Source organism: Carassius auratus, chromosome 47, assembly GCF_003368295.1.
Source record: "Carassius auratus strain Wakin chromosome 47, ASM336829v1, whole genome shotgun sequence".
In the NCBI taxonomy this organism is placed as follows: domain Eukaryota; kingdom Metazoa; phylum Chordata; class Actinopteri; order Cypriniformes; family Cyprinidae; genus Carassius; species Carassius auratus.
In genome coordinates this window covers 12,719,510-12,745,843 of record NC_039289.1, presented here as the reverse complement: position 1 = coordinate 12,745,843, position 26,334 = coordinate 12,719,510, and the positions used below count along the sequence as shown (strand labels likewise).

At 40.1% G+C, this 26,334-nt stretch overlaps 1 protein-coding gene across 1 annotated transcript in view; it reads right to left on the bottom strand.

Annotated features, from left to right (window-relative positions):
• Positions 1–26,334, bottom strand: part of LOC113065145 (Fc receptor-like protein 5) — a 325,078-nt gene that overhangs the window by 129,144 nt on the left and 169,600 nt on the right. The window contains exon 19 of the mRNA XM_026236355.1: positions 10,955–11,194. Coding sequence (XP_026092140.1) covers positions 10,955–11,194 — 240 coding nt within the window. The remainder of the gene's footprint in view (positions 1–10,954; positions 11,195–26,334) is intronic.

Below are 26,334 nucleotides of genomic sequence, written 5' to 3'. Positions count from 1 at the left end.
GATCATAAATATACGGCTGAATCTGACTGTTAGCAATGGTTTGTTTTTGATGTTTTTTTCCTCACTGTAATGTCACAGCTTCCAAACGCTCTCAACGCAAAAGCCTACTCGCGCTCGTGATTCTTTAGCTCCGCCCACACGTCACGCCTCCAGTCGCTCGGGTTTTTCCGGGAAAAAATGGTACAGACTATCTTTCTCTTATAAATATAATAAAACTAAAGACTTTTTGGAGTTATGGAGGATGCAGTACTACTCTATAGGTACTCAAGATTAACAGGATATTGAGTGAAAACGAGCATTTCACCCCCCTTTAAGCCAGTACATGGGTATGTCCTGTAAGGCTGGAGTCGGACCGTCTGTACATAAGAAAACAAAGGACTTTCCTGATAATTAACATTTGAACACTCTCCTGAAAACCCTCCTGCATAAGTAACAGTGCCATCGGCACTATTCATTATCAACATTGATTTGCGCAGCTTGTCAGTTAACAACGGTTCTGTGTAGTAACAGCTGCTCTATGTGAAATCACACACCTGATGGAATTTATCACTGATTAGAGAACCGGCTTTACTGATGAGATGTGCATTAATCATCGGCCGATATATATCAGTGTGCAAAGATATTTATACTTATTTGCTCAAGCATCACATTTATGATGACCAAGTCATTCACGCTCATGCTACACACTACCATTGTAGCAATTAGATCTTATTTTATTGTAATAAAGATATAAACAAAAAGTATAGATTAAAGAAAAACTACAGTTTATAATTATAATTGTGAAAAATTATTATAATTTCTAACTAAGAACAAGAAGCAAGCTACAACAGAAGTCAAAAACTTTTCAAGCAGTTTTAAAATCTAAAGATTAGACTTACATAGAGGTATTCATAGCAATTACATTTTATTAATATAAGAATATTTAAAATTACAGTAAAATTACAATATTTAAGCTTAAAAGTGATTATAAGACAAACAAGCAAGCTACAACAGATTTTCCTTTTTGAACAATGAATTTCCATGGCGTCCCATGATTTTTATTAATATTTTAATTTTTTCATATGTTTGTGATTGCTGAATAAGGATTTTTAAAATCATTTTACAGTTAAGCATAGCTACAAAAAAAAAAAAACTATTCATCACATACATTTACTTGTAAGACAACTCTTCCAGACATTTAAAAATTGCAAGGTATTTCCAGGTTGTTCATGACTTTTTTGCAAATACATTTAAAATCAAGAAACACACAAATAAGGGAAACCTGGTCTCAATCAACAGTAAAAAGATGAGCTGCTGCCTCTTATAAAAAATAAAATAAACACTGTTTAGTACTAAAAGATCATCTGTTTTTTCCAGTGTATAATGTACAGCTCATTGCTTTTCAAAGATCAGCATGCACAGTGTCTTAACAACACGAAGGCTGAAGAAAGAATTGATGATCCCGGTCATTCTCCAGCCCTTCTCTGCCTAAGCTCATCAGCATCCTGTGATTGAAAGTTTCTCCTCCAGCCAATTATTTAACCTGAGCATACGTCACATCACTAGATCCAGCCACTGAAAATGTGTCAATTAATTAAAAATGCACATTTGAATTTTTGCATATTTAATTTTATTCTTAGATTCTCAACAATGCTTGTTTGCAGTTGTCAGTGGCTCCTTGTGAATTGTGTTGTTTTTACTTTAACACTCACCTTGATGGGTTTCCAGATTCAGCTGAGAGTACACAGTGTCTGAACTTTCACTCGTATTACCTGAAAGATGCAAACAGTTAATATCACTTGTGCTGACTGTGTGTTCAACAGGGATATGAAATGTGTCATCATATTCATAAGATCTCTACAACATCTACAGAGAAAAAAAAAAATTATATATATATATATATATATATATATATATATATATATATATATATATATATATATATATATATTGGAATGATAAAGTGAAAAAAGAGAAAATGTGTCTGTTGCTATTTAGTGTTGTGGGAGAAATTATAATAATCAAAGAGGCTTTTTACCGCAGAGGTCTTTAGCTCTGCTGAACATTATTGTCATGATCATTAAATCATAAGAACATGAACTTTTGTTTTAGTTTACCTTTGTTTTCTTTCTTTTTCTCATGTTTCTCTGTAGATTTGAGCTCAATCTCAGCGTAAGTGAGTTCAGTACATCCACTTACAATTTCTACAATGAATAACAGAGTAAAGAATGAGACCTTTGTTTGAACTGAATTTGCTCTGCAAATATCAGTGAAATTAAAACGTTATTTAGAAAATAACTACTGCCCTGGTAAAATGATCGACATGAAATAATTACCTTCTGTATCTGTGCTTATGTCTTTATTAATTGAGTCATAAATATGAGCAGTTCCTGTAATAAATGAATGCATTTTATTAATTTAAGCCCACAGAAAAATATTGTTCCCTTTCGAAGGGAACTTCGACAATACGTCAACGACGCTATGGGGAACGCCTCAGGTGTGACAGGTGTCTGAAATCAAATATCAACTCACAGCAATCATGCTGACCGGCGACAGCCGTGAATCATCAGCTTGATTGATGAGCGTGCGACCTGGATATAAAAAGGGCGCCTTGAAACCATGACAATATCCTTTTCGTCTTCAGGGACTGTTTTGTCTGATTTAAACGTCTGCTTACAGCGAAAATGAAACGCACATCTAAGGCAAGTCCTAAAAATTTCGTGAAATGTGCTGACCCGTGCCCAAGATATTTGTCGCCGGGTGACACTCACGAGATGTGTGTGTACTGTTTGGGTGAAGAGCACGCACAGGATGCTCTTGAGGGAGCGTCCTGTGCAAATTGTGAGCATTTTCCTATGAGAACGCTCCGCTCTCGTCTGGCTCTCTTCTCGAGGGAAGAGAGTTCAGCGTCTGGTCCTCGCGGATTGGGTCCCGCTCGTGCCGAGGCAGAGCGGCGACGCGCTTCATGGGGCTCCCAGATGGAGCTCGCTGACAGTCTCGAGGGGGGCGTTAACCTCTCGGACCCGTCATCGGCTGACGAGAGTGAGCTGCAGGGGGATGACGGAGACTTTTCTCCTACTAATACTGCAGCGAGTGCTCTTCAGGCCGGGCAAGAGATGGCTGAGGAGGATGATTTAGATCCTCAACCTCGTCAGCCATCCTGCCCCGTGTACGCAGAGTTGGTGGAAGTTATGGAGCGCGCCACTGACAAACTTCAGTTGCCATGGCGGCGCGCTCAGGGAGAGATCGTTCGCGGTCGTTTGGATGATCGGTTTCTCCCTGAACATAGACCACCAGCTCAGCAGAGCCTTCCATTCCTTCCTGATCTCCATTCAGAGATCGAGAGGGCATGGAAGAAACCGTACTCTGCCCGTATTCCTCGACATCAGCGGGGTAACTTCAATGATGTTGAGGGGATAGGTGAGTACGGTTATGTGTCGATGCCGCCCGTTGACGAGACGTTTGCGAACTATCTCGTTTCTGGGCGGGTGTCGACACTAAAAGCTCAGACTCTGCCATCCAAGCCCCTTAAAACCACGGCTCGCTTGAATGGCAGAGCGTACACGGCAGCAGGTCAGGCTGGTGCTGCCCTTCATACCATGGCAGTGCTCCAAGCCTACCAAGCTGACCTGCTGCAGGATCTCGACCAGGGGGCAGGGCTGTCCCCTGAGGCGGTCGCTGAGTTGCGCCGGACCACAGATTTGTCCCTCCGGGCCACTAAACAGACTGCTGCCGCGATCGGCCGATCGATGGCGGCGATGGTGGCCACAGAGAGGCATCTGTGGCTCAACTTGGCTGATATCGGGGAGAAAGAAAAGTCCCTTCTCCTTGATTCACCAGTTTCGCCTGCTAAACTTTTTGGCACCTCCGTTGAGGCGGTGGTTGGGAAGTTTAGGGAGGCGAAGGCGCGCTCGGCTGCATTTAAGACCTGTATACCGCTGAGATCCGGGCCCCAGCCCAGGCAGGCGGGAGGACCTGGTCCGTCTTGGTCTGAGGACCGTAGGCAGGACCAGAGGTCTAGTGTCGCCTCTCGTGCCCCCCCTCCATGGAGGAGTAGGACACAGAGGAGGCGAGCCTCCCGCAAAAAGAGGGACTTAAGGAAGGTCATTCGGCACAAACGCTACAACGCTCAGCGGAAGTAGGGTCTGATCTCCCTGGAGGGCTTTTTCTACCAGCCCTCTCCCTCTTCTTGACTCCCCGGGCGTTTACGTTACACCAGCCCTGGGGATGGGCCTTATGATGAGAACTATGTTCTGATGGGCCGCCGTAGCAACTGGTTGATGTGAGCGCCTCTTTTAGGCATGTAAAAGTGGTGGACCCCAGATTCATTGAGAACTCTCTGGCGAGTCTTCACTCCGCACGCCGCAGGTGAACTTTTGGTTTGTAAAATTCTGTGTGTATAACTAACACTGATTGTATTTCTCTACAGACCCTGTTCCCTGTATAGACCTAGGGGGTCATTCTTAGAGGAGCAATTAAAGTATGGACTTTAGGGCCCTGAAGCCTCCCCCAGTTGGTGGCTAGAACGAATTAGGAAGAAGCTCAAAGAAGATTTGGCTTCTGTGCTGAGTATGTGATGGCCTTCCTGTCATAACATTTTATATGCGTGGTGGGCCACCGCTCATTTCTGTTTAGCCTCAGGGCTATTAGCCACCCAGAGGGTAGAGTAGTTGGTCTTCCTAAAAAAAAAAAAACTTTTTTGCTTTAGGTTTAGACTGACGCTGGTGCTTCAGATAGATCTTCAGCTAGATGTCCTGCCTATCGGTTTGTGACATTGGTATCCTGAGTACTCGCTCCCCTGAGCTCTGTTGGGTTTCAGTAGGTTGAGTGTTTTTCACGGCCTCTCAATCAAGTAGGCTGTGGCTCCTCCGAGCCCTTAGGTAGATCTATGCTTGTAGGTCGGCCCTCATCCGGGCCGCCTCTGTAACTGGCCTAGGCTGTGCTAGGGATGTTGGAGGCGTGTTGCTAAGTATAGCTGCCACATTCATTATGTGTTAGGCTTCCTCCCCTTGATTTCAGCCTCCTCCCTTAAATGGGAGTTGTTGGCCAAGGCCCGCCCCTTTCTCTGCATTCAGGGGTGATATAGTAATGCAGGGTGGTACCTGAGGTAGGATCAGTCTGGCAGGGTTAGGCCATCTTTCGCTCTGCGAAGTGAGAGTTTGTCAGACCCTGCCGAACAGAGATGTTTTTGGGCCTCTAGAGCTGGCTCCACTCAGCCCGTTGAACTAATCGCTCGACCGATGGGTTGAAGTAGGTTGGCTTGCAATTTAGCCCCCCCGCTCCCCTAGGCTGGGCGCAGGACAAATCCCTGTCACCCTTTGGAGCCACTTGCAGGCCTGCTCCCTGTCTAACATTACAGGGGCATATGGTTGTTACTCCCCCGCTAACTCAGGGTAGTTTTGAGTAGTCCATTCTCAGCTCTGTATGTATTTACCTCACACCACGATGGCTCCGGTTGAGCAGGGAGTTCTAAACTACATTCCATTCCGGTTTTGAACTCCGCTCCCTTTGAAGCCAGAGCATTGCCATGGGCTGATGCCTATGCATTTAGTAGGTAGGCCCCTAATGGGGCCTCCACTAGGCAGAATGGCGTATGTTGTACTCCCCTGCTATAAGGGTATTGCTATTTGCTGAGTACACTGCCTCTGGCAATGTGATTAGGTACCAGGATGCTGTAGCAACAGATTTCTGCCGCGAAGGCTGCACAGTTGGGTAGTAGGCCCCAGCAGGCCTCCTTGACGGAATAGCCCCCAATAGGGCTCCTAGGCCAGCTCACCTTCGATGGTTGGCCCTGGTAGTTCGGGCAGAAGGCTCACTGCTGATTAGTAGGCCTTAACAGGCCTCCTCTGAGGTGGGTCGCAACATTGTGGAACATACACTTGGACAAAACTATAGGAAAAGTTTTTAATAGTATGGTTCCAGCAGTGTTCGGTAAAGTAGCAGAATAGACTCGCTATCAGCTAGCAGGCTCGCCCAGGCCTCCCTGTTAGGCGAGTCCCCAGCAGCAGTTACATCCAGCTGATTAGACTGTTTCAGGTAGTAGGCCTCTTCAGGCCTCCCTGAAGGTGGGCTCCCACATTTTGTGGTGGTCAGGTAGTAGGCTTTACTAGGCCTCCCTGAGGGTTTAATCCCACATACTGTGGTTACTAGGTGGCAGGCCCCACAGGCCTCCCTGGAGTTGAATTCCCGCTTCTTTGAACTGTCAGGCAGTAGGCCTCATACGGCTTCCCTGAAGGCAAAGCCCCAAAGACAGTCAACTGGACTGCCAGTCTGGCTCACTATCAGCTATGGTTTTCAGGTAGTAGGCCTCTCCAGGCCTCCCTGAAAGTAAGCTTTCCTGCACTGTGTTTATCAGGTAGTAGGCCTCACTAGGCCTCCCTGAAGTTGAGCTCCCACATACTGTGGTGTCAGGTGGTAGGCCTCACCAGGCCTCCCTGGAGATGAGTTCCAAATGACTTTCAGTTTCCACTTGGTGGTTATCTGGTAACAGGTAGTAGGCCTCTCTAGGCCCCTCTGTAGGTGAACTCCCACATATTGTGGTTATCAGATAGCAGGCTTCACCAGGCCTCTCTGAAGGTGAGCTCCCACATACTGTGGTTGTCAGGTAGTAGGCTTCTCCAGGTGACCCTGGGAGTAGTTTCACGGTGATGCTGGGTTTCGTAAGCTAGTGGCCACTTACTTTCAGTTTAGCAGTCCTTATCAGGCAGCTACTGGAGATGAGTTTGCGCCCTGGCTCGGCTCAAGTTTTTATTCTCTGCTACGGGTTCCCTCCTGGAACCTTTTTATCCTGCTACAGCCTGGTTGCCTACCAGGTAGATCTTATGCTCCCCTCACTGAGGGTCAATGTGAGTATGTGGTCTCCTGAGTCTGGTCCGTCGGTCGTAGGCCTCTCATGAGGCCTCCCAGTTAGATCAGTCCTAAGGCCCTCACAGGCCTCCTCAGTGTTTTTGAAACACAAACACTGGGTAGATCCGTGGATCGAGTAGAGAAACTCCCCTCGCTGGCAAGGGTTGTAAAGCACTACGCTGAGTCATACTCTCCAGGATATCCCGTCTCTGAGATCCGGGCCGAGTGGTTCACTGCCTGCTCCGCAGTTCCTCGGGCTGGATGCCTTCCTAAAGGCAAGTGTCCAGAGGCTCTGTCTTCGGACAGACAGGAAGTGGCCAGTCTGTAGTGTCTTATGTAGTGACACCAGGTCAGGCCTGCCTGGTGGCTTTTCAGGTGGTACATTCCCCTGAATAGTGACTGGCTGGGGTTCCCTCGGGTTCCCTAGCCACATTCCCTAGAAGGGACCCCTTCTAAGAAGTTGAAGTTGTGGACCTAGGCCCTTGAGCAGGCCCAGGTAGACCTTTCACTAAACTATGTTTATGGAGGTTTTCTGTGGTATCATATAGCTTGGGCTATGACCGTAGGGAGTGCTGTCACTGACAGCCCTGTGTGACCTGAGGGTGAGTGGTTCTAGCGTTCACTGAATGCTGGTTCGGACAGTTGTCACTGCCATTGGGCATGCACTCCCTTTAGCATGGCGGCGTGGGTATTTCGTTCCCCATAGCGTCGTTGACGTATTGTCGAAGTTCCCTTCGAAAGGGAACGTCTCAGGTTACAAATGTAACCTTGGTTCCCTGAGAACAGGGAACGAGACAATACGTCTCCCAGCCATGCCTCAGGGTCTGCCTGCCAAACAGTCCCTTCAGACGAAAGGATATTGTCATGGTTTCAAGGCGCCCTTTTTATATCCAGGTCGCACGCTCATCATTCAAGCTGATTATTCACGGCTGTCGCCGGTCAGCATGATTGCTGTGAGTTGATATTTGATTTCAGACACCTGTCACACCTGAGGCGTTCCCCATAGCGTCGTTGACGTATTGTCTCGTTCCCTGTTCTCAGGGAACCAAGGTTACATTTGTAACCTGAGACGTTTTCATGTTGACACAGATTAAAGCTAAACTCAGCTAAATATGTCATGTGCTATTAATACGATAAATTAAATGTGAAATATTTTGTTACGCATTATTGATAATGAAATTAAACTGAATTACATCAAATTAAAATATCAGTTACACAGATATCACATTACACTTTAGAAGAGGGGGAAATTATTTAATCTGAGATCTGTATTGTGAGCTGAAGGTTATTTCTAAGTATCTTCAGTATCAGTTTGTAAAGATTTATGGTCCAATATTTATCGTTAATGGGTAAAAACTGACCAGACATGAGTGTTTTGTGTCCCGCTTCACTCTGGTTCTTCTCTGATGTCTGACTGCTGTTTTTCTGTCGACTGACACGAGAGGGAGACGGAAATCTTCCACCTAGACAAACAGAAACAAAAAAAATATTTTGAGAAAAAAAAAGGCTTTAGTTTCTGTGACGAGTGGGGCGGGGCCAAGAGACGTGGGAACGAGGAGTGAGGCCAGGTGTAGTGATTGGAGATGAGCTACACCTGCGCCCCACCACCTGTCTCGAGTCCCACGTAGGGGATGGAAGGATATAAAACTGGAGCGACGACCGTGAAGGACGAGAGAGGACCAGGCCTGGGATTTTAGTTTATGTTTTGCTTTTTATTTGAGCACACCAGTCATCCGTGAGGGGCTGGTGCGCTGTTTTGTGTTTATTTTGAATATTATTAAAGTTTCATTTGATTGTCAGCCGGTTCCCGCCTCCTTCTTCCCGATGATTAGGACGTTTTTATCATTACAGTTTCCTTTAAGCATACATAAATTTGCTAATTTGTAGTAGTGTATTATTTGGAGCAGTACCTGCTCAGCAGAAAACTACCAACCCAAAAACCCTTTAAAGGTCCCATTCTTCGTGATCCCATGTTTTAAACTTTAGTTAGTGTGTAATGTTGTTGTTAGAGTATACATAATATCTGTAAAATTCTAAAGCTCAAAGTTCAATGCCAAGCTAGATATTTTATTTAACAGAATTCGCCTACAAAAAACGACCCGTTTGGACTACAGCCCTCTAGTTCCTGTAGTAATGACGTCATTAAAACCGTTTTTTGAGTAACCTCCACCCACATGAATACATAAAAAGGGGGCGTGGTCTTGTTGCGCTCCGATGGAGAAGAGGAAGAGCTGCGTTTGTGTTTGTCGCCATGTCGTCGAAACGCTGTTATTTTCATCTCGGAGTCCAATCATCTTTGTTTGGGATTCCCAGGGACGCTGTACTTGGAGATTAATGGTTACAATTCATGTTTTACTCGGTTCCCGAAAATTATAATCCACATGTAAAACTATGTGCAGCACATTTTGCTGAGGACAACTTCCTCAATCCAATCAGTTTAATGCCGGATTCGCACAAAGATTATTCTTGAAAGATGGAGCAGTTCCCTCTTTGTCTGGAGAAGGAGTTGTTTATGGACAACAACTGGTAAGTGTATTTTATTATTTAAGTTCAGTGTTTGGAATAACGCCATTTAAAAGAACGGCATTAGGTAACAACGTTATCTTTTCAGTAACAGGGTAATCTAATTAATTACTTTTCCCGTCGTTACAACGCCTTAAAACATTACTGGATGTTAAATGTGGTGTGTTACTATGCATTGATTTAATAAACTATGTAATCCGAGAGCACCCCAGGCTCACACAGCGAGTGAGGAGGTGGGTTAATAATGAGATAAGTGATTATGATTGGCTAAGGCAGAGTCATGTGTTTCATGGTAGCCAATCAGAGCCAGTGTTTTTACACACATGCCAGCACACGCACCAGCGGCGCCTCACACACACACACACACAACAGCAAAACAGAGATTCGCAGCAGCAGCAGAGATGGCGAGTCAGTAGCAATCCGAGGAAAAGTTGGCATTTTCAAGGTGGAGATATAAGCGCTACTTCAAATTCATTGTGGTCAAAGGCAAGAACGTGCATGTAATGTGTACATGTAATGTGATACACACGAATCTACAAAGCTAGTGGCCAAAAACACTTTTCTTACAAAGATAATACTTGAAGTGCAGGATAAAACTCTTGCTGTCTGTTGACGTGCAATAAATATCGAAAGTTATTTACGAACACCTGTCTGTTCTACTTATTTCAACTGACTTGAGAAAACGGCAAAAAAAAAAAAAAAACTTTTACTTTTACTTTTTGGAACAAGTAGTGAGTAACTATAACTAATTACTTTTTTAAAGTAACGTTCCCAACAGTGTTTAAGTTAGCGCGTTTAACAGTTTCTGTAACTTATTACACAAAGGGCAACGCTGTTTAGCTTTGTTAACTTGATGTTAGGGCTGTGCAAAAAACCGAATGCGATTTTCATGCGCATCTCGTCAGTAAAGGCATTCTGTGATTATAAGTACATCTCCAGCATGTGCGTTCAGATCCGAATTGCCAGGTTTTCAAAACAAATCCTGCCCACAGGCTTCTCAAAACTATTCCAAAACTAGCCCAATCGCATTTCCAGGAGGGCAGCGTGCGCTAAGCTGCTGTCGAATCACAACACAGGAACCGCTGGCCCAATCAGAACTCGTTACATATTTCTTAAGGAGGAACTTTATAGGACAAGGAAGTCATCAGCCCTTTTTTATGACAGTGAAAACAGCGGTTTACAGATTAGTGAATTGTGTGAAAAATACTGTGGTTTTTTACATGCGAAACATGAACACATGTTATATTGCACACTGTAAACACAATCAAAGCTTAAAAAAAAACATGAAAAACAGGACCTTTAAAATCAGTCAACACAGGTTTTGTCAGATAACCAGCTGCTGAAGGACAACAGGTCACAGGTTTAGGAAATGTGTAACTGAATTTTAATATGACAGAAGATGAACCTTTGTAGTTTCTGTAGCGCCACAGCAGGACCAAGACGACAATGATCAAAACTGTGAGTCCAGCAGTCACTCCAACTATCACAGGATTGAGATCAGATCCTGATGTTCTGGAGGAAGCTGAGATCAACACATTGTACAGTCATATTAGTGCTGTATATTACACAGAAACATTTCAATAGTGTTTACAGTTCCTACTCTCACCTGTGACTGAGATCCAGCTCTCGGGTGACTCTCCTTTCTCTCTGTGTTTGCAGGAGTAGAAACCCTCGTCTGACTTTGAGACAGTAGAGATGATCATCTCTGTAGTTTGACTCTGGATGAGTGTCCCATATTTATAGAAATCAGCTCTGAGGTTTGGAGTTGAGTATTTATCTAAACAGCGTAGAGTCAGAGTCTCTCCTTCAGTCACAGGATGAACAGGACTCTCCAGAATCACACCAACTACAGAAACAGAGCAAACATCAGCTGATGAAGAGTAAGAATCAATGTGGTGACAATAATAATAACAACAACAACAACAATAATAATAATAATAATAATAATAATAACAATAATTATAATTACAATAATAATAATAATAATAATAAAGCATTTTATTTAGAGGTGCATTCAAAACACTGAACACTTAACAACTCAATGACAATCAGAAATGTGAACAGAAGCGAATCCCTGCTGGGCGACAAGAATGATGCAAATTGAGCGATGTTCTAGTAATTTTGAGACCTAACCCAAATAGGACAGAGTTACAATAATCAATACATCATCTCTGAACAATTCTGGTTAAACTGAGAATTTTTTTTTTTATTTTTTTTTTATGACAAATGGTTTAATACTCAAAGGGTTAATAGTCTTGTAGACTCGTTGTCATTTAGGAATGAGATCACATGGGTGAATGAATTTAGATCACAATCTATCTATTTATATCTGAATCATAAAATGAGGTCTTTGTGAACTGAATAAATAGAGAAACACAGACTCACGGTGTACAGTGATATTAACAGGATGAGTTTTCTCTCCAGATTCAGACTCACACCAGTACACTCCAGTGTCATCTGTGCTGGTGGAGCTGATTGTACATGTGCATCCTGCTTGTGATCCCCACACTGATGAACAACCTTCCAGCCCCCATATGTCTGTGTATCTTCTCATTCTCCATCCAGTAGAGTTACTCTGCTCCTCACAGCTCAGAGAGAGAGAGACAGAGAGATCTGAGAAGTGTTGAGTTCTGCTGGGACTGACGATCAGAGAGACTGGAGGAGAAACACCTGAGAAGACAATTACAACTAGACTTCAGAAATCAACTCAAGACACTTTTATTTTCAACCTAAATAGTTTCAAAAGCAGCTTTTCAGAAGAAAAAAATAAATAAAGTTGTAATATCTGAAAATCCATAAGTCATCACTGAGTATTTCTATTTAAAATTCATATTCAAAATAACACTCTTAAAATACTGCATTTGTCTAAGTGTTTATACGGTCCATCCTATACAAACTGCTGATGTGCACATCGATGGAGTGACCTGTGCTGTTGTGTGGACCTGTTATCAAGGTGTGGTCAATGACATAAAATATGAAAAATACAATTTCATAATGAAAACTGTTAATTAAATAGATCAAATTATACATTCAATTATGTTCCCTCAAGTCCACTTGTGTAAGTAACACTTTTGTGCCACAGTTGTTATATTTTATTTTTTGAAGTGAAAGTCAAGTGACATGTGGCCAAGTACTGTATGGTGACTCATACTCAGAATTTATGCTCTATATTTAACTCATCCAAGTGCACACACACAGCAGTGAGAAGTGAACACACACACACACACACACACAGTAGTGAGAAGTGAACACACACACACACACACACACACAGTAGTGAGAAGTGAACACACACACAGTAGTGAGAAGTGAACACACACACACACACACAGTAGTAAGAAGTGAACACACACACACACACACACACACACACAGTAGTGAGAAGTGAACACACACACACACACACACAGTACTGAGAAGTGAACACACACATACACACACACACAGTAGTGAGAAGTGAACACACACACACACACACACACACACACAGTAGTGAGAAGTGAACACACACACAGTAGTGAGAAGTGAACACACACACACACACACACACAGCAGTGAGAAGTTAACGAACACACACACACACACACACACACACACACACACAGTCAGGGCCGGCCCAAGTCTTTATTGGGCCCTAAGCTGAATTTTATAATACAACTGATTATTGTCAATGCATGATTATTTGCACACTATAAATCTGACACACTCACAATTTTATTTGTTGTCATACCATTTATTTATATTTATTTATTTATTTATTTTACTCTTCTACGATTTTTAATTGTTGCACTTTAACATTCAAAGTCTTACAGTAGTAAGTGGAAACTTAATGTGGTGTACTGAAAAGTTGCTAAATAAACCAGCAGACAATGCATTTTACAGAACAGAATGATATTTTGACAACTTACATGCAAGTTATTTAACACAGCAGCACATCTGTAAAAAACAATAACTCTTAATCTATAACTATAGCTAATTGAGGCATACACATATTGGAATATAATAGCAAAGACCCCAACGGTAGGCTAAGGTTATCTGAACTGTTATCAGTACCAAGTTTATTTTAACACACACACACACACACACACACACACACACACACATACACTGCCCTTTACCCATTGTTCATCTATAGTGCACATCTTTAAACACTTAAAATATTCTGAGGTACAGTATAGCCTATGCAGTAAAAATCACTTTAAAGGTTCCCTTTTCATAATATATATATATATATATATATATATATATATATATATATATATATATATATATATAAAATGTGTATCTTGGTTGGAAAACAAAGATTTTAAGCTGAAAAAAATTAAATTATTACCAAGAGATGATATCAGCTCAGTTGCCATTTCCACTTTTGTCACAACTTGCTTTTTGCCTTAATATAAATTGACTATTATACCAAATATTATTATTTTCTATATATTTTTGTGCTGTTACTTTTTATTTGTACTATAGTATGAATAAATAAGTTAATTATGAATTATTGAATGGTATGAATGGTATAATAAAATACTAAATATATTCAGCCACACAGATTTGCTGCTGTAAGTTTGTTACTCTGATTTTACTCTGCATCACTTCATGCACAGCTCTTTTTGACACCAGTTTGTCAGATATTTTGCTCGTTATCCCTGTCAATCATAGCTATGACTTGCAGAACAATTTAGCGGATTTACACTAACGTTTGTCATTCCTGAAACATTTTTAGTGGACTTCTTTAATTTTGAAATGGATTATGTGAGAAACCTTTTTTCTTGTTATAATGGGAAGATCTGTGAGCGCGTTGAACTCATTAAACCTGTCAAAACATTTAGTTTAGAGCGAATTCTGACTAACCAGTGAACACCTCTGATCTGATTCTGAACTGATTTGTGCAGGATGTGTCGTTGTGGAAATAAGATGATACATATAGATTTTAAATTATTTAATATTAATTATTTAATTCTTTGCACGCACCCGGAGCAGTGGGCATCAGGGCCAGCTAACATGAGGGCTAGATGGAGTAAGGGGGCCTGATCATGCCAGTAACCAGCAATGAGGTCACCGAGGTTTGGACCTCTGTATTTTTCTGAGGTGTACTTTGTGAAATAATTGTCTAATATAGTATTAACTCTTCTTTCATGCGGTATATAAATTGTGCAGCACCAAGATCAAACTTAAGCCTCATCATCTGAGCTGCCTTTAGTCATCGCTCGTCAATGTCAACAATGCTTCAGTTAGCGGCTGTAAAGTATAAAGTATAAATATGTAAAGATGTAAGTAGACAAACATTTCATGTTTGACAACTGTTTTTTTGAAAGCTTGTAATATTCCCAATAGTTTGTATACCTATGTCTGTGTGTGTGTGCGTACGTGCGTGCATGCATGCGTGCGTGCGTGCGTGTGTGTGTGTTTGTGTGTGTGTGTGTGTGTGTAGAAATGATAGAAATGTTAAATGACTGACAAAAATAATCAGGAATGCAAACTAACAAACTTGTCTAATTTTGCCATTCTTAACTGATGTTATTAATATAATGTGATTTATAACTGTCATTGTGAGGGGACGTGAAATGAAGTTGATTTTATCATAGGCTATATTAGGAATATGATTAATAATGAATGGGTATATACTGTGAATGTATTAAACTTTATTAAACGTATCTTTCTGGGTAGCCATCAGTAAAGTAACTTGTTTAATAAAGTAATTCATAAAACATACATTTCAGTCGACCATATGTTTACTTTGTTCTATGAAAATGAAAATGTTATCAAAGCAGAGAGATGGTATTAACAAATTATAAACTGCCCACTGACATTTTTATATTTTCATTCAAATATTTGGCTTTCAATTGTTTCCTCTTAACATGCAAACTATAGGGAAGTAAAAATGGATATAAAAACTCCTCCCGACATGATTGGCTTGCTGTGGAGGAAAGGACAAGTAGATCTAGAGAGGATTGGCCACCGGGAGCACCCGAGCTCTTACTGGTGTGCCAATTGCCGAAATCACGTCCCCACAGTCCAAAAGATATGATCGATAAAAATGTCTTTGTATTTGTTTACTCTAGTGTTGCAGATATCGTTTAAACAAACACTAAAAGCCAAGCGATGAAATTAAACTAAGTGTCTCATTCATTCTGTGTTCAGTCTGAACTCACCAGTGACCCACAGTAGCTGTGTGTTGCTGATGGTTGTGTTATATGCTGGTTTTCCTCTCTCTGCTGAACACACATAAACTCCTGTGTGTTTTAGATCAGCAGAACTGACCGTGTAGTGTCCTCCAGCTCCTCTGCTGCTGTCTGAGAGACGATTATAAAGATTGCTGTTGTCTGTATGAAGTGAAAATGTGCAGTTACCTCAATAAATGAGGTCTTATAAATGACCGTTGTTGGTATAATCAGAGTTTTAAGAATGATTCAATATTTTTAATCTCACCTGTTTGTTTATGAAGTCAGTTTATTCAGATGTTACTACATGAATCTCATGATATCTTACCTGATGCGAGAGTTTGAGTGAACCAGCTGAATGTCCAGCCTGTAGAGGAACCATTAACCTGACAGATCAGAGTCACTGAATCTCCTTCAGTCAACCACTTCTGTGGAGAAACGCTTAACTCTGCTCTGGGAACTGAAGATGAGAAATCACTCATTAATAACATGTTAAACTTGTGTGTGTATGTGAAGAGATGATCAATCTCACCTGATACTGTCAGTGTAACTTTATCACTGAGGAGTGATGTTCGTGATCTGTCTCTCTCTGATCCATAACAGAAGTATTCACCTGCGTCAGACTCAGTAACAGAACTGAATGTGTGTTCCTGTAGTTTACTGGAAGCATAGCCTGAACTGTCTTTATACCATCTGTACTCCCAGCTAGAGACTCCTTCACTATATACATCACATCTGAGAGTGACTGTCTCTCCTCTGAACACATGTTGAGCAGGTTTGATGCTCACTGTGGCTTTTGGTTTTTCTGTACAATGACAATAATTCACAATAAAAATAACATACTGCTTTTACTGTATGAACAGATACTTGAGTCTAAAACACACATAACTCAGATGAGACTGAAGTGTTGTTCTCTACAGCTGTTATAGTCATTTATGAAAGATCTGTCTATATACAATCATTGAGGATTTGGAAACATCATGAGTTGTGAAGTTTTCCATCAAGTCTTCCAACAAAAGAAGATCTTGGCTCTCTGTGTTTCAATTTTGATTTCACAGAGAATATAAGAAACATATCTGCTGGTTTAGAGACTGATCTTGTCACACTTCAGATTGTCACATGAATAATTCAACTTGTTAAAAGGATGCATTTCTAATCATTATCAAATGTAAGTAATTTCTCAACTGGTTTGTAAGTTACTGTAGAATCAGTCAATACTGTATGTCATGAAATATATGAATCAAATCGACTCACCTTCAGTATGTTGAGAGAAGATGTTTGAGATCAGCACTAAAAACACAAAGAGAAACCTCATTACAATGTGAACATTGAGCTGATAGTTATAAAGATTAACTGGTTCTGTATGTGTCTAGATAAACATGAAATCATCTGACTGGTATTTCATAGATTTGATCACAGCGGAGAAGTGTTTAGGGAACTTCACTCCAACAGTCTGATCACGAGCAGAAGAATAAAGACAAACTCTTACTAACTGTGAACTAGTGAATATTACAACAACAGCAACAATAACTGCAAAACAAACCAACAGAACTGATTCAACAGCATTACACATCACAAAACTGAATCACTGAGCAAACACACTGATCTACAACACAACAGAGAGCATTTCTCTTTCACAAACAGCACTAACTGCACACTTCCTCTCTCAAACTCATCTTTCACTCATATTTGAGTTTATTAAATACATCATATATCATGAACTACAGCTGGATTTGAAACTCTGAGATCAGACAGAAAAGACATAAATCTAGAAACACAAAAACACTTGATCATTTACATCATATAATAACTATCCACTGAAACACATTAAGAGAGAATAATACTCACAGAGCAGAAGAGGAAGTGGACTGAGCTCCATACTGACTGAATGATGTCAGACGCTTAAAAGACACAGAGTGTGTTAAAGACTCAAGACTTCCTCAAACCTGTGGTCAGATCTTTAGAAACCTCAGACAGATTAAAGACACACAAGTGTACCCCATGTGTTACAGAAGATCTTTTGATTATTATGTTTTCACAAAATGTCACACTGACTAACATGCAAGTTTTCTAAAGAAATGTTGTCATGATCCTTTCAGTATTAAACTGAACAGTGTTTATTTGCTAATATGAAAAGTTGTATTCTAGTGTGTTTGATGAACAAGAGAAATGGAGTGATATATTTATTGCTCTTTTCAAATGGTGGTATTAGCTGTATTTATGTATTTACATGACAATGAAGTGAACAACGACAGCTTCCTCCTTCACTGGTTAGTGTGGTGGAGCTGAAATAAAACAAACCAAAACACAAATATGGTCTTATATCAACCTATTTCTATTCTGTCAGGCCTCTGACACTGATATATTTGTACGTGTGAACACAGTTTAATATTCATACAGCAAGGCCAGGGATGAGGATATGTACCTAAAACCTTCAAACTGGCTGTTATTAAGCCTCTCATTAAAAACAACTTGATCCTACAGAATTAGTTAATTACAGACCTCAAATCTCTTTTCTGTCAAAAATACTAGAAAAGGCTGTCTCCTCTCAGCTACGTTTCTTTTGAGAGAGAAATCGTATCTGGAGGTATCTGAGGATTTCCAATCAGGATTTAGGTAGCATATCATATCATAGTATCTGTCACGATCATTAGCTGGAGTGTCCATGAACTTCAGTAGAGGGCACTCCAATCAGGACCATTCCACATCAACCACCAGATGTCACTTGAACTCTAGCACCTCTCATCTGTTGCACCACACCCGAACTACATTCCCAATGAGTCACTGCATCAAAATCACCCTGCCACACCTGCACATTATTCATCAGCCTATTTCCTTCCCACACCTGCACCTCATTTACAAACACATAAAAGCAGCACACTCACTCTCACTCACTGCGAAGTCTTGATTTGCTGTGTCTGTCATTTCCGAGCGTTTCCCTTGTGTTTGATCTCTCTGTACCTGACCTTTGGATTGTTTTTACCGACTCTGATTCTCTGCTGCCTGCCCCCGACATCTGCTTGTTCCTGTTTTCGATTCTGGTTATCCCTATATACCTGACGCCATCACTGAAGAAAAAAAAAAAAAAAAATCAAATAAGCTTCTAAACAGGAGTTGTTGCATTATTGAAGCCAGTAAACTGTCACTTTTTGCATCTATAAGTCTAATTTTGAGTTTCCTTTGCAAAAACAGGCTTTATAAATCATAATTACCTCAGAATGTACTATAAGCACTTTTTTAGATTTTTTATTTAATTATGTTACCTTTTAGTAGTAATAAACAAAATGACATAAATGAGTTGGACCAAATTTCACATTCTGTGTTTTCTACAATCAGTTTTATTCTTTCAGGAGACACAAGACTGTATAAATAATAAAATATATCTGATCTATCACAATCTAAAATAGAATCCACATCCTTCAGCTTTAAATCATTCCACTTATGTGCATTCTGTATTGTTCTACTCTTCGGAGCATCTTTTGACACGTGATTGTCACACAATCAAATAATACATAGTCAAATTTCTGAGAATGAGAGCTTTCTTGTGATATATGGCTTGACTGTTTTGTGAAATATATAAAATACACATTCTTAGGAAACTTTATTCACAGTTATTAGGTGGATATTCGCGTGTGGGATGATTACATTTCTGAGCATAATTATCCACCTTTATGTATCATAAAAAAAAACATAAAAATATTCTCTAAGCTTCCAAATTAACCCATATATGATCTGAAACCATATAAAGAAGGCTATGCAAATGAAGCATAAACATCTTTAACACTATTTTGTCTACAGAGCTAATAAAGTTTATTAATAAAGTGTAATCAAAATAAAATAAAAAAATTAAAATGTATTCAAGTTTTTCTCAGTTGCTTAGACAGTAAAATGCATCATTCAAGCCAAATGTCACAAACACAAAACACATTTTGTAAAATATTTCTCAGAACTATTAAAGCTATTCTTGTGTTTCACAACTCTATTCAGCATTTGACACCATGTCTTCCTGTTCAGTAGTGTTCACAAACCATTAATGCCACCAAAGCCTGTAGTTCTCACCATGTGTACGCTAACATGCAGCATTTCCACACTGCAGTCAGAACCACAGGATGAGTAAAAAAAGAATCACATGTGAATTCATTGGCTATGAATACAAAAACAAAAAACAACTCAAGAATTGTTTAAAATTGCATAGTCTTCTTTTTGATGGCATACTAACTGTATAAAATTTTTGTTGATTACAGTAGCATTTTGTTCCAAAGAGCAAAACAATGAATACTTGACATTGTTAATGGAGATGATGATTTTGCAATTGTACCGTCTTGATCAATGCTTAATTTGCTTTAAACTGATGTTACCTGATTAGTAATAATGCTTTTGCTTAAGTACAAATATGTAAACCAATTATTAATGCTGCATGGAAAATGTAATGTGTGACTTCACTAACATTAATAAAACCGCTGACTGATTTAGAGTAGAAACATGCATGTATTAGAAATAGTTTTTTATGATAAATGGAAAATGTAGTAGTTAAGGTGTATGTTACAGACGGTTAAGAGACGAACAAGAGGAAAAAAGGCTCAAAGATACTGAAAAAAATGAAAGCGCAGTAAACAACTGAAAGCCTTGGGGAAGGACTTGGCAGCAGTCCAGGTGATGACATCAGAAGAACCAGCGTTCGGCGTCTACGTATAAAAGACTGAGAGAGAGACTCGACGGACGGATTATTGTACTTTTATATAACTTTTTTTTAACTTTTAAACTTATATTATATTATTGACAAGTTATTGTCTACCAGAGTAGTAATTTAAGAGCCGTAAGCAAGAACTGACCGCAGGGAAGTCTGCTGAGTAAATTGTAAGTACTTTCAGAATGCTAATAGTTTAGTCCAGATTAGACTTTCCTTACCTACCTGAGAATAATAAATAAAAAGGTAAAAGGTGTATGGATAAGGAGACACCATAAAACAACATGTAAAACCTGATTTGCTGAAGAAAGTGGTCAAAGTTCATTTGCAAAACTGCAAAAATGTTTTACTTAGGCCTGTCTTGATAATAAAATAACCATCTAATCGTGATTATTTGATCTAATCGTGGTTGTTTCAAAAAAACCGTGATTATTGTGCTTTTTATATGACACAAGAGGAGAACCAGTTTGGTTTTTATGCACTATATAGCTTATTTCATCTGAAGTCTTTCAATACCTTAATGTGAGGGACAGAATTGTATTTACATTGTTAAATTTAAGTTTACAGAAATTGATCTCCCTTCTGCTGCAGCCGTCAGTCATTCTCCGCTCAGCATTCAAACAGCATGTCACATTCAGTTATGACAGTCACTACTGTAAAACGCTCTCTACAAGATGATATATTCCTATTATAATTACTTGATGTGTAGATAAAGGTCTGGGGATTTGCTTAAAATTACTGGAGTTTATTGATTGATCTCTCAAGAACATCATTCTGCACCCTAGATGTGCAGAGGCGCTTTGACTCCATGTTGCTTCAAGTGCACCATTCTGCACCCTGGATGTGCATAAGAGCTTTGTGCCACTCTGTTTAAAGCTTTTCATATTATTACAATTTTGCACACAAGAAGATTATTAGAAGTTTTGATTTTTCTCATGATTTCTATTTTATTTTCATAAACGTATTTTGTAAGAATACAAATATTTAACGGAATAATCCTATTTAAATTGTATAATGTGCACCAAATATTTTCTTCAAGATATTATTTTTGCTTCTAAAATTATACAGTCAGCTATACAAACCCGATTCCAAAAAAGTTGGGACCCTGTACAAAAAAAATAAAACAAAAACAGAATGCAATGATGTGGAAGTTTCAAATTTCTATATTTAATTCTAGGGGTGCTCCGATCACGATCGGCCGATCGTTAATACGCATCTCTTCAGTAAAGCCGGTTCTCTAATCAGCGGTTAATTCCATCAGGTGCGTGATTTCACATAGAGCAGCTGTTACTACACAGAGCCGTTGTTAACTGAGAAGATGCGCCAAAAAACGCTGAAAATGAAGTGGATTTGCGCATCTTCTCAGTTAACAACGGCTCTGTGTAGTAACAGCTGCTCTATGTGAAATCAGGCACCTGATGGAATTAACCGCTGATTAGAGAACCGCTTTACTGACGAGATGCACATAACGATCGGCCGATTGTGATCGGAGCACCCCTATTTAATTCAGAATACAACTTATATGACATATCAAATGTTTAAATTGAGAAAATTTATCATTTTAAGGGAAAAATAAGTTGATTTTAAATTTCATGGCATCAACACATCTCAAAAAAGTTGGGACAAGGCCATGTTTACCACTGTGTGGCATCCCCTCTTCTTTTTATAACAGTCTGGAAATGTCTGGGGACTTGAGACAAATTGCTCAAGTTTAGGAATAGGAATGTTGTTCCATTCTTGTCCAATACAGCCTTCTAGTTGCTCAACTGTCTTAGGACTTCTTTGTCGCATCTTCCTCTTTATGATGCACCAAATGTTTTCCAGATGTCTAAGCTGCCCATGCAACACGCACTCATGTAACCCCATTCCATCAGAGATGCAGGCTTCTGAACTGAGCGCTGATAACAACTTGGGTTGTCCTTATCATCTTTAGTCCGGATGACATGGCGTCCCAGTTTTCCAAAAAGAACTTCAAATTTTGGTTCGTCTGAGCACAGAACAGTTTTCAACTTTGCCACATTTTAAATCATGTTTAAAATCAAAAAGTCATGTTTAGATATGGCTTCTTTTTTGACGGCAACGGCAAATGGCACGGTGGATTGTGTTCATCGATAATGTTTTCTGGAAGTATTCCTGAGCCCATGTTGTGATATCCATTATAGTAGCATTGCTTTATGTGATACAGTGGCATCTAAGAGCCCGAAGATCACGAGCATCCAGTATGGTTTTACGGCCTTGACCCTTACGCACAAAGATTGTTCCAGATTCTCTGAATATTTGGATGATATTATGCATTGTAGATGATTATTATCTCTAAGCATTTTTTCTCTGAGAAACTCCTTTCTGATATTGCCCCACTATTTTTCGCTGCAGCATTGGGGGAATTGGTGATCCTTTGCCCATCTTGACTTCTGAGAGACACTGCCACTCTGAGAGGCTCCTTTTATACCTGAATGTAGTGTGACGTAAAGAGTTTCTTGCGCTCAAGTGGGCCATAGCTGAAAAATTTTGAGAATACCTGTTGGGAAACCGGTGTGTAGTGTTCACCAACAACGACCCCCTCAGTCACCTTACTTCTGCTAAGTTGGGGGCAGCTGAACAGCATTGGGCCGCTCAGTTGGCCTCGTTTGACGTACTACATGAGCGACAGCGGGGCAACACCCCAATCTTTATCGGCTCCCTGGGCGGTGGTGGCGGACGCTGGGGCCCCTGGGGTTCTTGGGATTACAAGCAGTGTTTCCGCCTGGTTTAGACCGTGGGATTAAAAGTTTTTCCTCACAGTCGGGTCGACGATGCAAAAGGTGGGGGAAGAATGTAGTGTGTGGGTGACGTAAAGATCACTCATTGGTTATGTTAAATTAGGAAGTGCGTATATAAATGGGTTGCGCCAGTTGGGTGATGCGATCGGTTGTAATACCTGCCCTATTGGTTTGTTATTTCCGGCTCGACGTGCTGCAGGAGAAAAGGTATATGTAAGTGTTTGCGTTTGATCTGTTTGCTGGGGATATGACAATAAATATTATTTGTTGGCACTGGTATAGGCTGGTAGCATGCGAATGAGTTGGACCACTTTGATGTGCCGCTAGTTTGGGGTTGGCTGGTTGATTAATCAGGTGAGTGGCTGAGTGGTGAGTGTATCTTTGCAGGGTTCTGTGGTGATGCCGGTAGTGGCGGCTGTACACCAGCTGCAGTTCATCTACAAAAGGGAAATCGTCGTCTGTGGCTGGGCATTACATCTGGTGGTAGCGCGAACAGCCCGGTCGGCGCTGTTGTCTCACCCGGATTTTAAGTGTTTCTTTTTTTTTCTTTTTGTTTCCAGTCAACCTGGTTGGGGTTTGTTTGCCTAAAAATGCAATGGTGAATTTAATTGTCTAGTTCCTTATTTTGGTTTTCTGTTCTGTTATTTGTGTTATTTTAATTTATCCGTTTTATTGAATAGTTTGATTTATTTTGATTATTATATTTATTATATTATTATATGCTGGGTTTGGGTTGTGGAAGTCCAGCTGATTATTCCATCTTGATTTAATTAATTCTTGTTTTGTATTATGTTGATCGTGACATTGGTTATTGTATTGTTTGCTTACTTTTGTATTTCTATGCAGGAGCCGAGGGTCACTGAGGCAGGTGCTCTAGGGCTGTGGTAGTTGGGTCTACCGTTCACTTAAGAGTGGTGTATTTCAACGGTGTGGTTTGAATATTGAGTGGAGTTTATTTTTGTTTTTCTTTGGAGGTCACTTCCAGCCAGAGGTGCCCGAAGTAGATGTCTTTCAGCCCTGTATGGTTGTGTTAATGAATGTGTTATTTTTAATTTTAATTTTTTTTTGTGACTTACCATTGCTGTCTCTTGACCTTTTTTGTGTTTTCTTTTTATCCAATTCTTGTGGGTTCCGTTACAATTGAGTATTCTGTATACTGCTCCTCTGATAGGGTGATTTTTATAATGTACTTGCAGTAGGTTGAGTAAAGTGTTTTTTTTTTTAGAACCCATGACTCTAGTCATTTGCTGTCTGGTTATTTGCTGATAACGAACCTGAGTGCTTTGAGTACCTAAAAGCTGGTGGCTGTTAATATATTTTTAGGGTGTAAAGTCCCTAGATGGCGTAGTCGACAACCAAAATTATATCAATAGCCTAATTATTTCTGTAGTTTAGGCCGATTCATGTCTTGCTGGTACGCGTTCGGTCACACAATCATTTTGCCAATTGACCTAATAAGTTGCAAATTGGTCCTCCAACTGTTACTTATATCAAAATTTTACTTTTCTGGCCTCTTATTGCTGCCTGTCCCAACTTTTTTGGAATGTGTAGCTCTCATGAAATCCAAAATGAGCCAATATTTGGCATGACATTTCAGAATGTCTCACTTTCAACATTTGATATACTATCACTAATATTGATATATTCTATTGTGAATAAAATATAAGTTTATGAGATTTGCAAATTGTTACATTCTTTTTTTTACTCACAATTTGTAAAGTGTCCCAACTTTTTTGGAATTTGTTTTGTATATTGTCAATTTAGTTTTTCTCCGAAAAGAGGAAGTGACTATTTAGCAGATTAACAATGTTTAATTAATGTTTCCAGCATGATTAGCAAGTGACTAGCATGTAACTATTATGTTGTTAACTTGATTAGCAAGTGAGTAGCAAAAGACTAGCATGTTGCTAGCATTATCACCAAGTTATTAGCATGTTGCTAACATGATTAACAAGTTATTATCATGTTGCTAGCATGTTTCTAGCCTGATTAGCTAGTTACTAGAATGTTGTAGGCATGTTTCTATGCTAATCCAGCTAAAAACAGTTGATACAATAAAAAAAACAGCTAAAACCAGCCAAGACCACTATTACAATCGCCAAAACCACTTTAAAACCATGTTAAAGGCATGTTTCTAGCCTGATTGGCAATGAGTAGCATTCTGTTAACATGTTTCTATGCTAATCCAGCTAAAACCAGTTTATTTAGAAAAAAAGAAAACTAAAAACAAACTAAGACCAGCATAACAATGGCCAAAACCACTTTAAAACCATGTTAAAAGCAGGTTTCTATCCTGATTAAAAAATTACTAGCATGCTGTTAGCATTGTTCTATGCTAATCCAGCTAAAACTAGCTAAAACCAATGAATTCATTAACAAACAGTTGCAAAAACCACTTTAAAACCATGTTATGTAGTTGAGCGCTCAGAGAGTTCAGCTGAGACGTGACGAGCTCTGGAAGTTCCGCAGAGGCTTTGGTAGTTCAGCAGAGATGTGGAGAGGCTCTGATAGTTCAGCAGAGACGTGGATAAGCTCTGGTAGTTCAGCAGCGACGTGGAGAGGCTCTGGTAGTTCAGCAGAGACGTGGAGATGCTCTGGTAGTTCAGCAGAGACGTGGAGAGACTCTGGTAGATCCGTGGTGATTTGACTGGATTCAGGAAGATCAACGGTGATTTGACTCTGCTCATGAAGATCATTGGTGACCTGACTCTGCTCATGAAGATCATTGGTGACCTGACTTTGCTCATTAAGATCATTGGTGACTTGATTTTACTCATGAAGATCATTGATGACTTGACTTTGCTCATGAAGATCAATGGTGACGTGCATCTGCTCATGAAGATCAATGGTGACTTGCCTTTGCCCATGAAGAACATTGGTGACTTGACTTTGCCCATGAAGAACACTGGTGACTTGACTTGACTCCTGAGGTCTAACTGTGGTAGTGCTTAACTCATGAGGTCGGTTAATTTAATGAATCTTCTCCTCCGCTCCTCCATGCTGGCTGGGGAACGGAGACAAAATCCCACACCACTGGATCTGATCAGATGGATTTTTTCTGTAACGATCGGGACACAGGAGACGAGAGATCCAAGAGCAGTGTGTGTTTATTGGGTAATTCAAAAATCTAATCAAAACAAGCAGGGGTCATAACCAAAAATCAGTCCAAAAACAAACAAACAGGAAACAAGAAACTTGAAACTAGAGGGAACACCGGGAAACCAGATGACGGAAAATAAGGACTCCATGACACAGACAGAAATCAGACCAGTATAAATAGACAGGATAATGAAGTTGAAAGTGAAGACACCTGAGTGCAATTAATTAATTACCATGAAGAAGGTACAAGGCTTTGTGGGAAATGTAGTGCCTGCAGTGA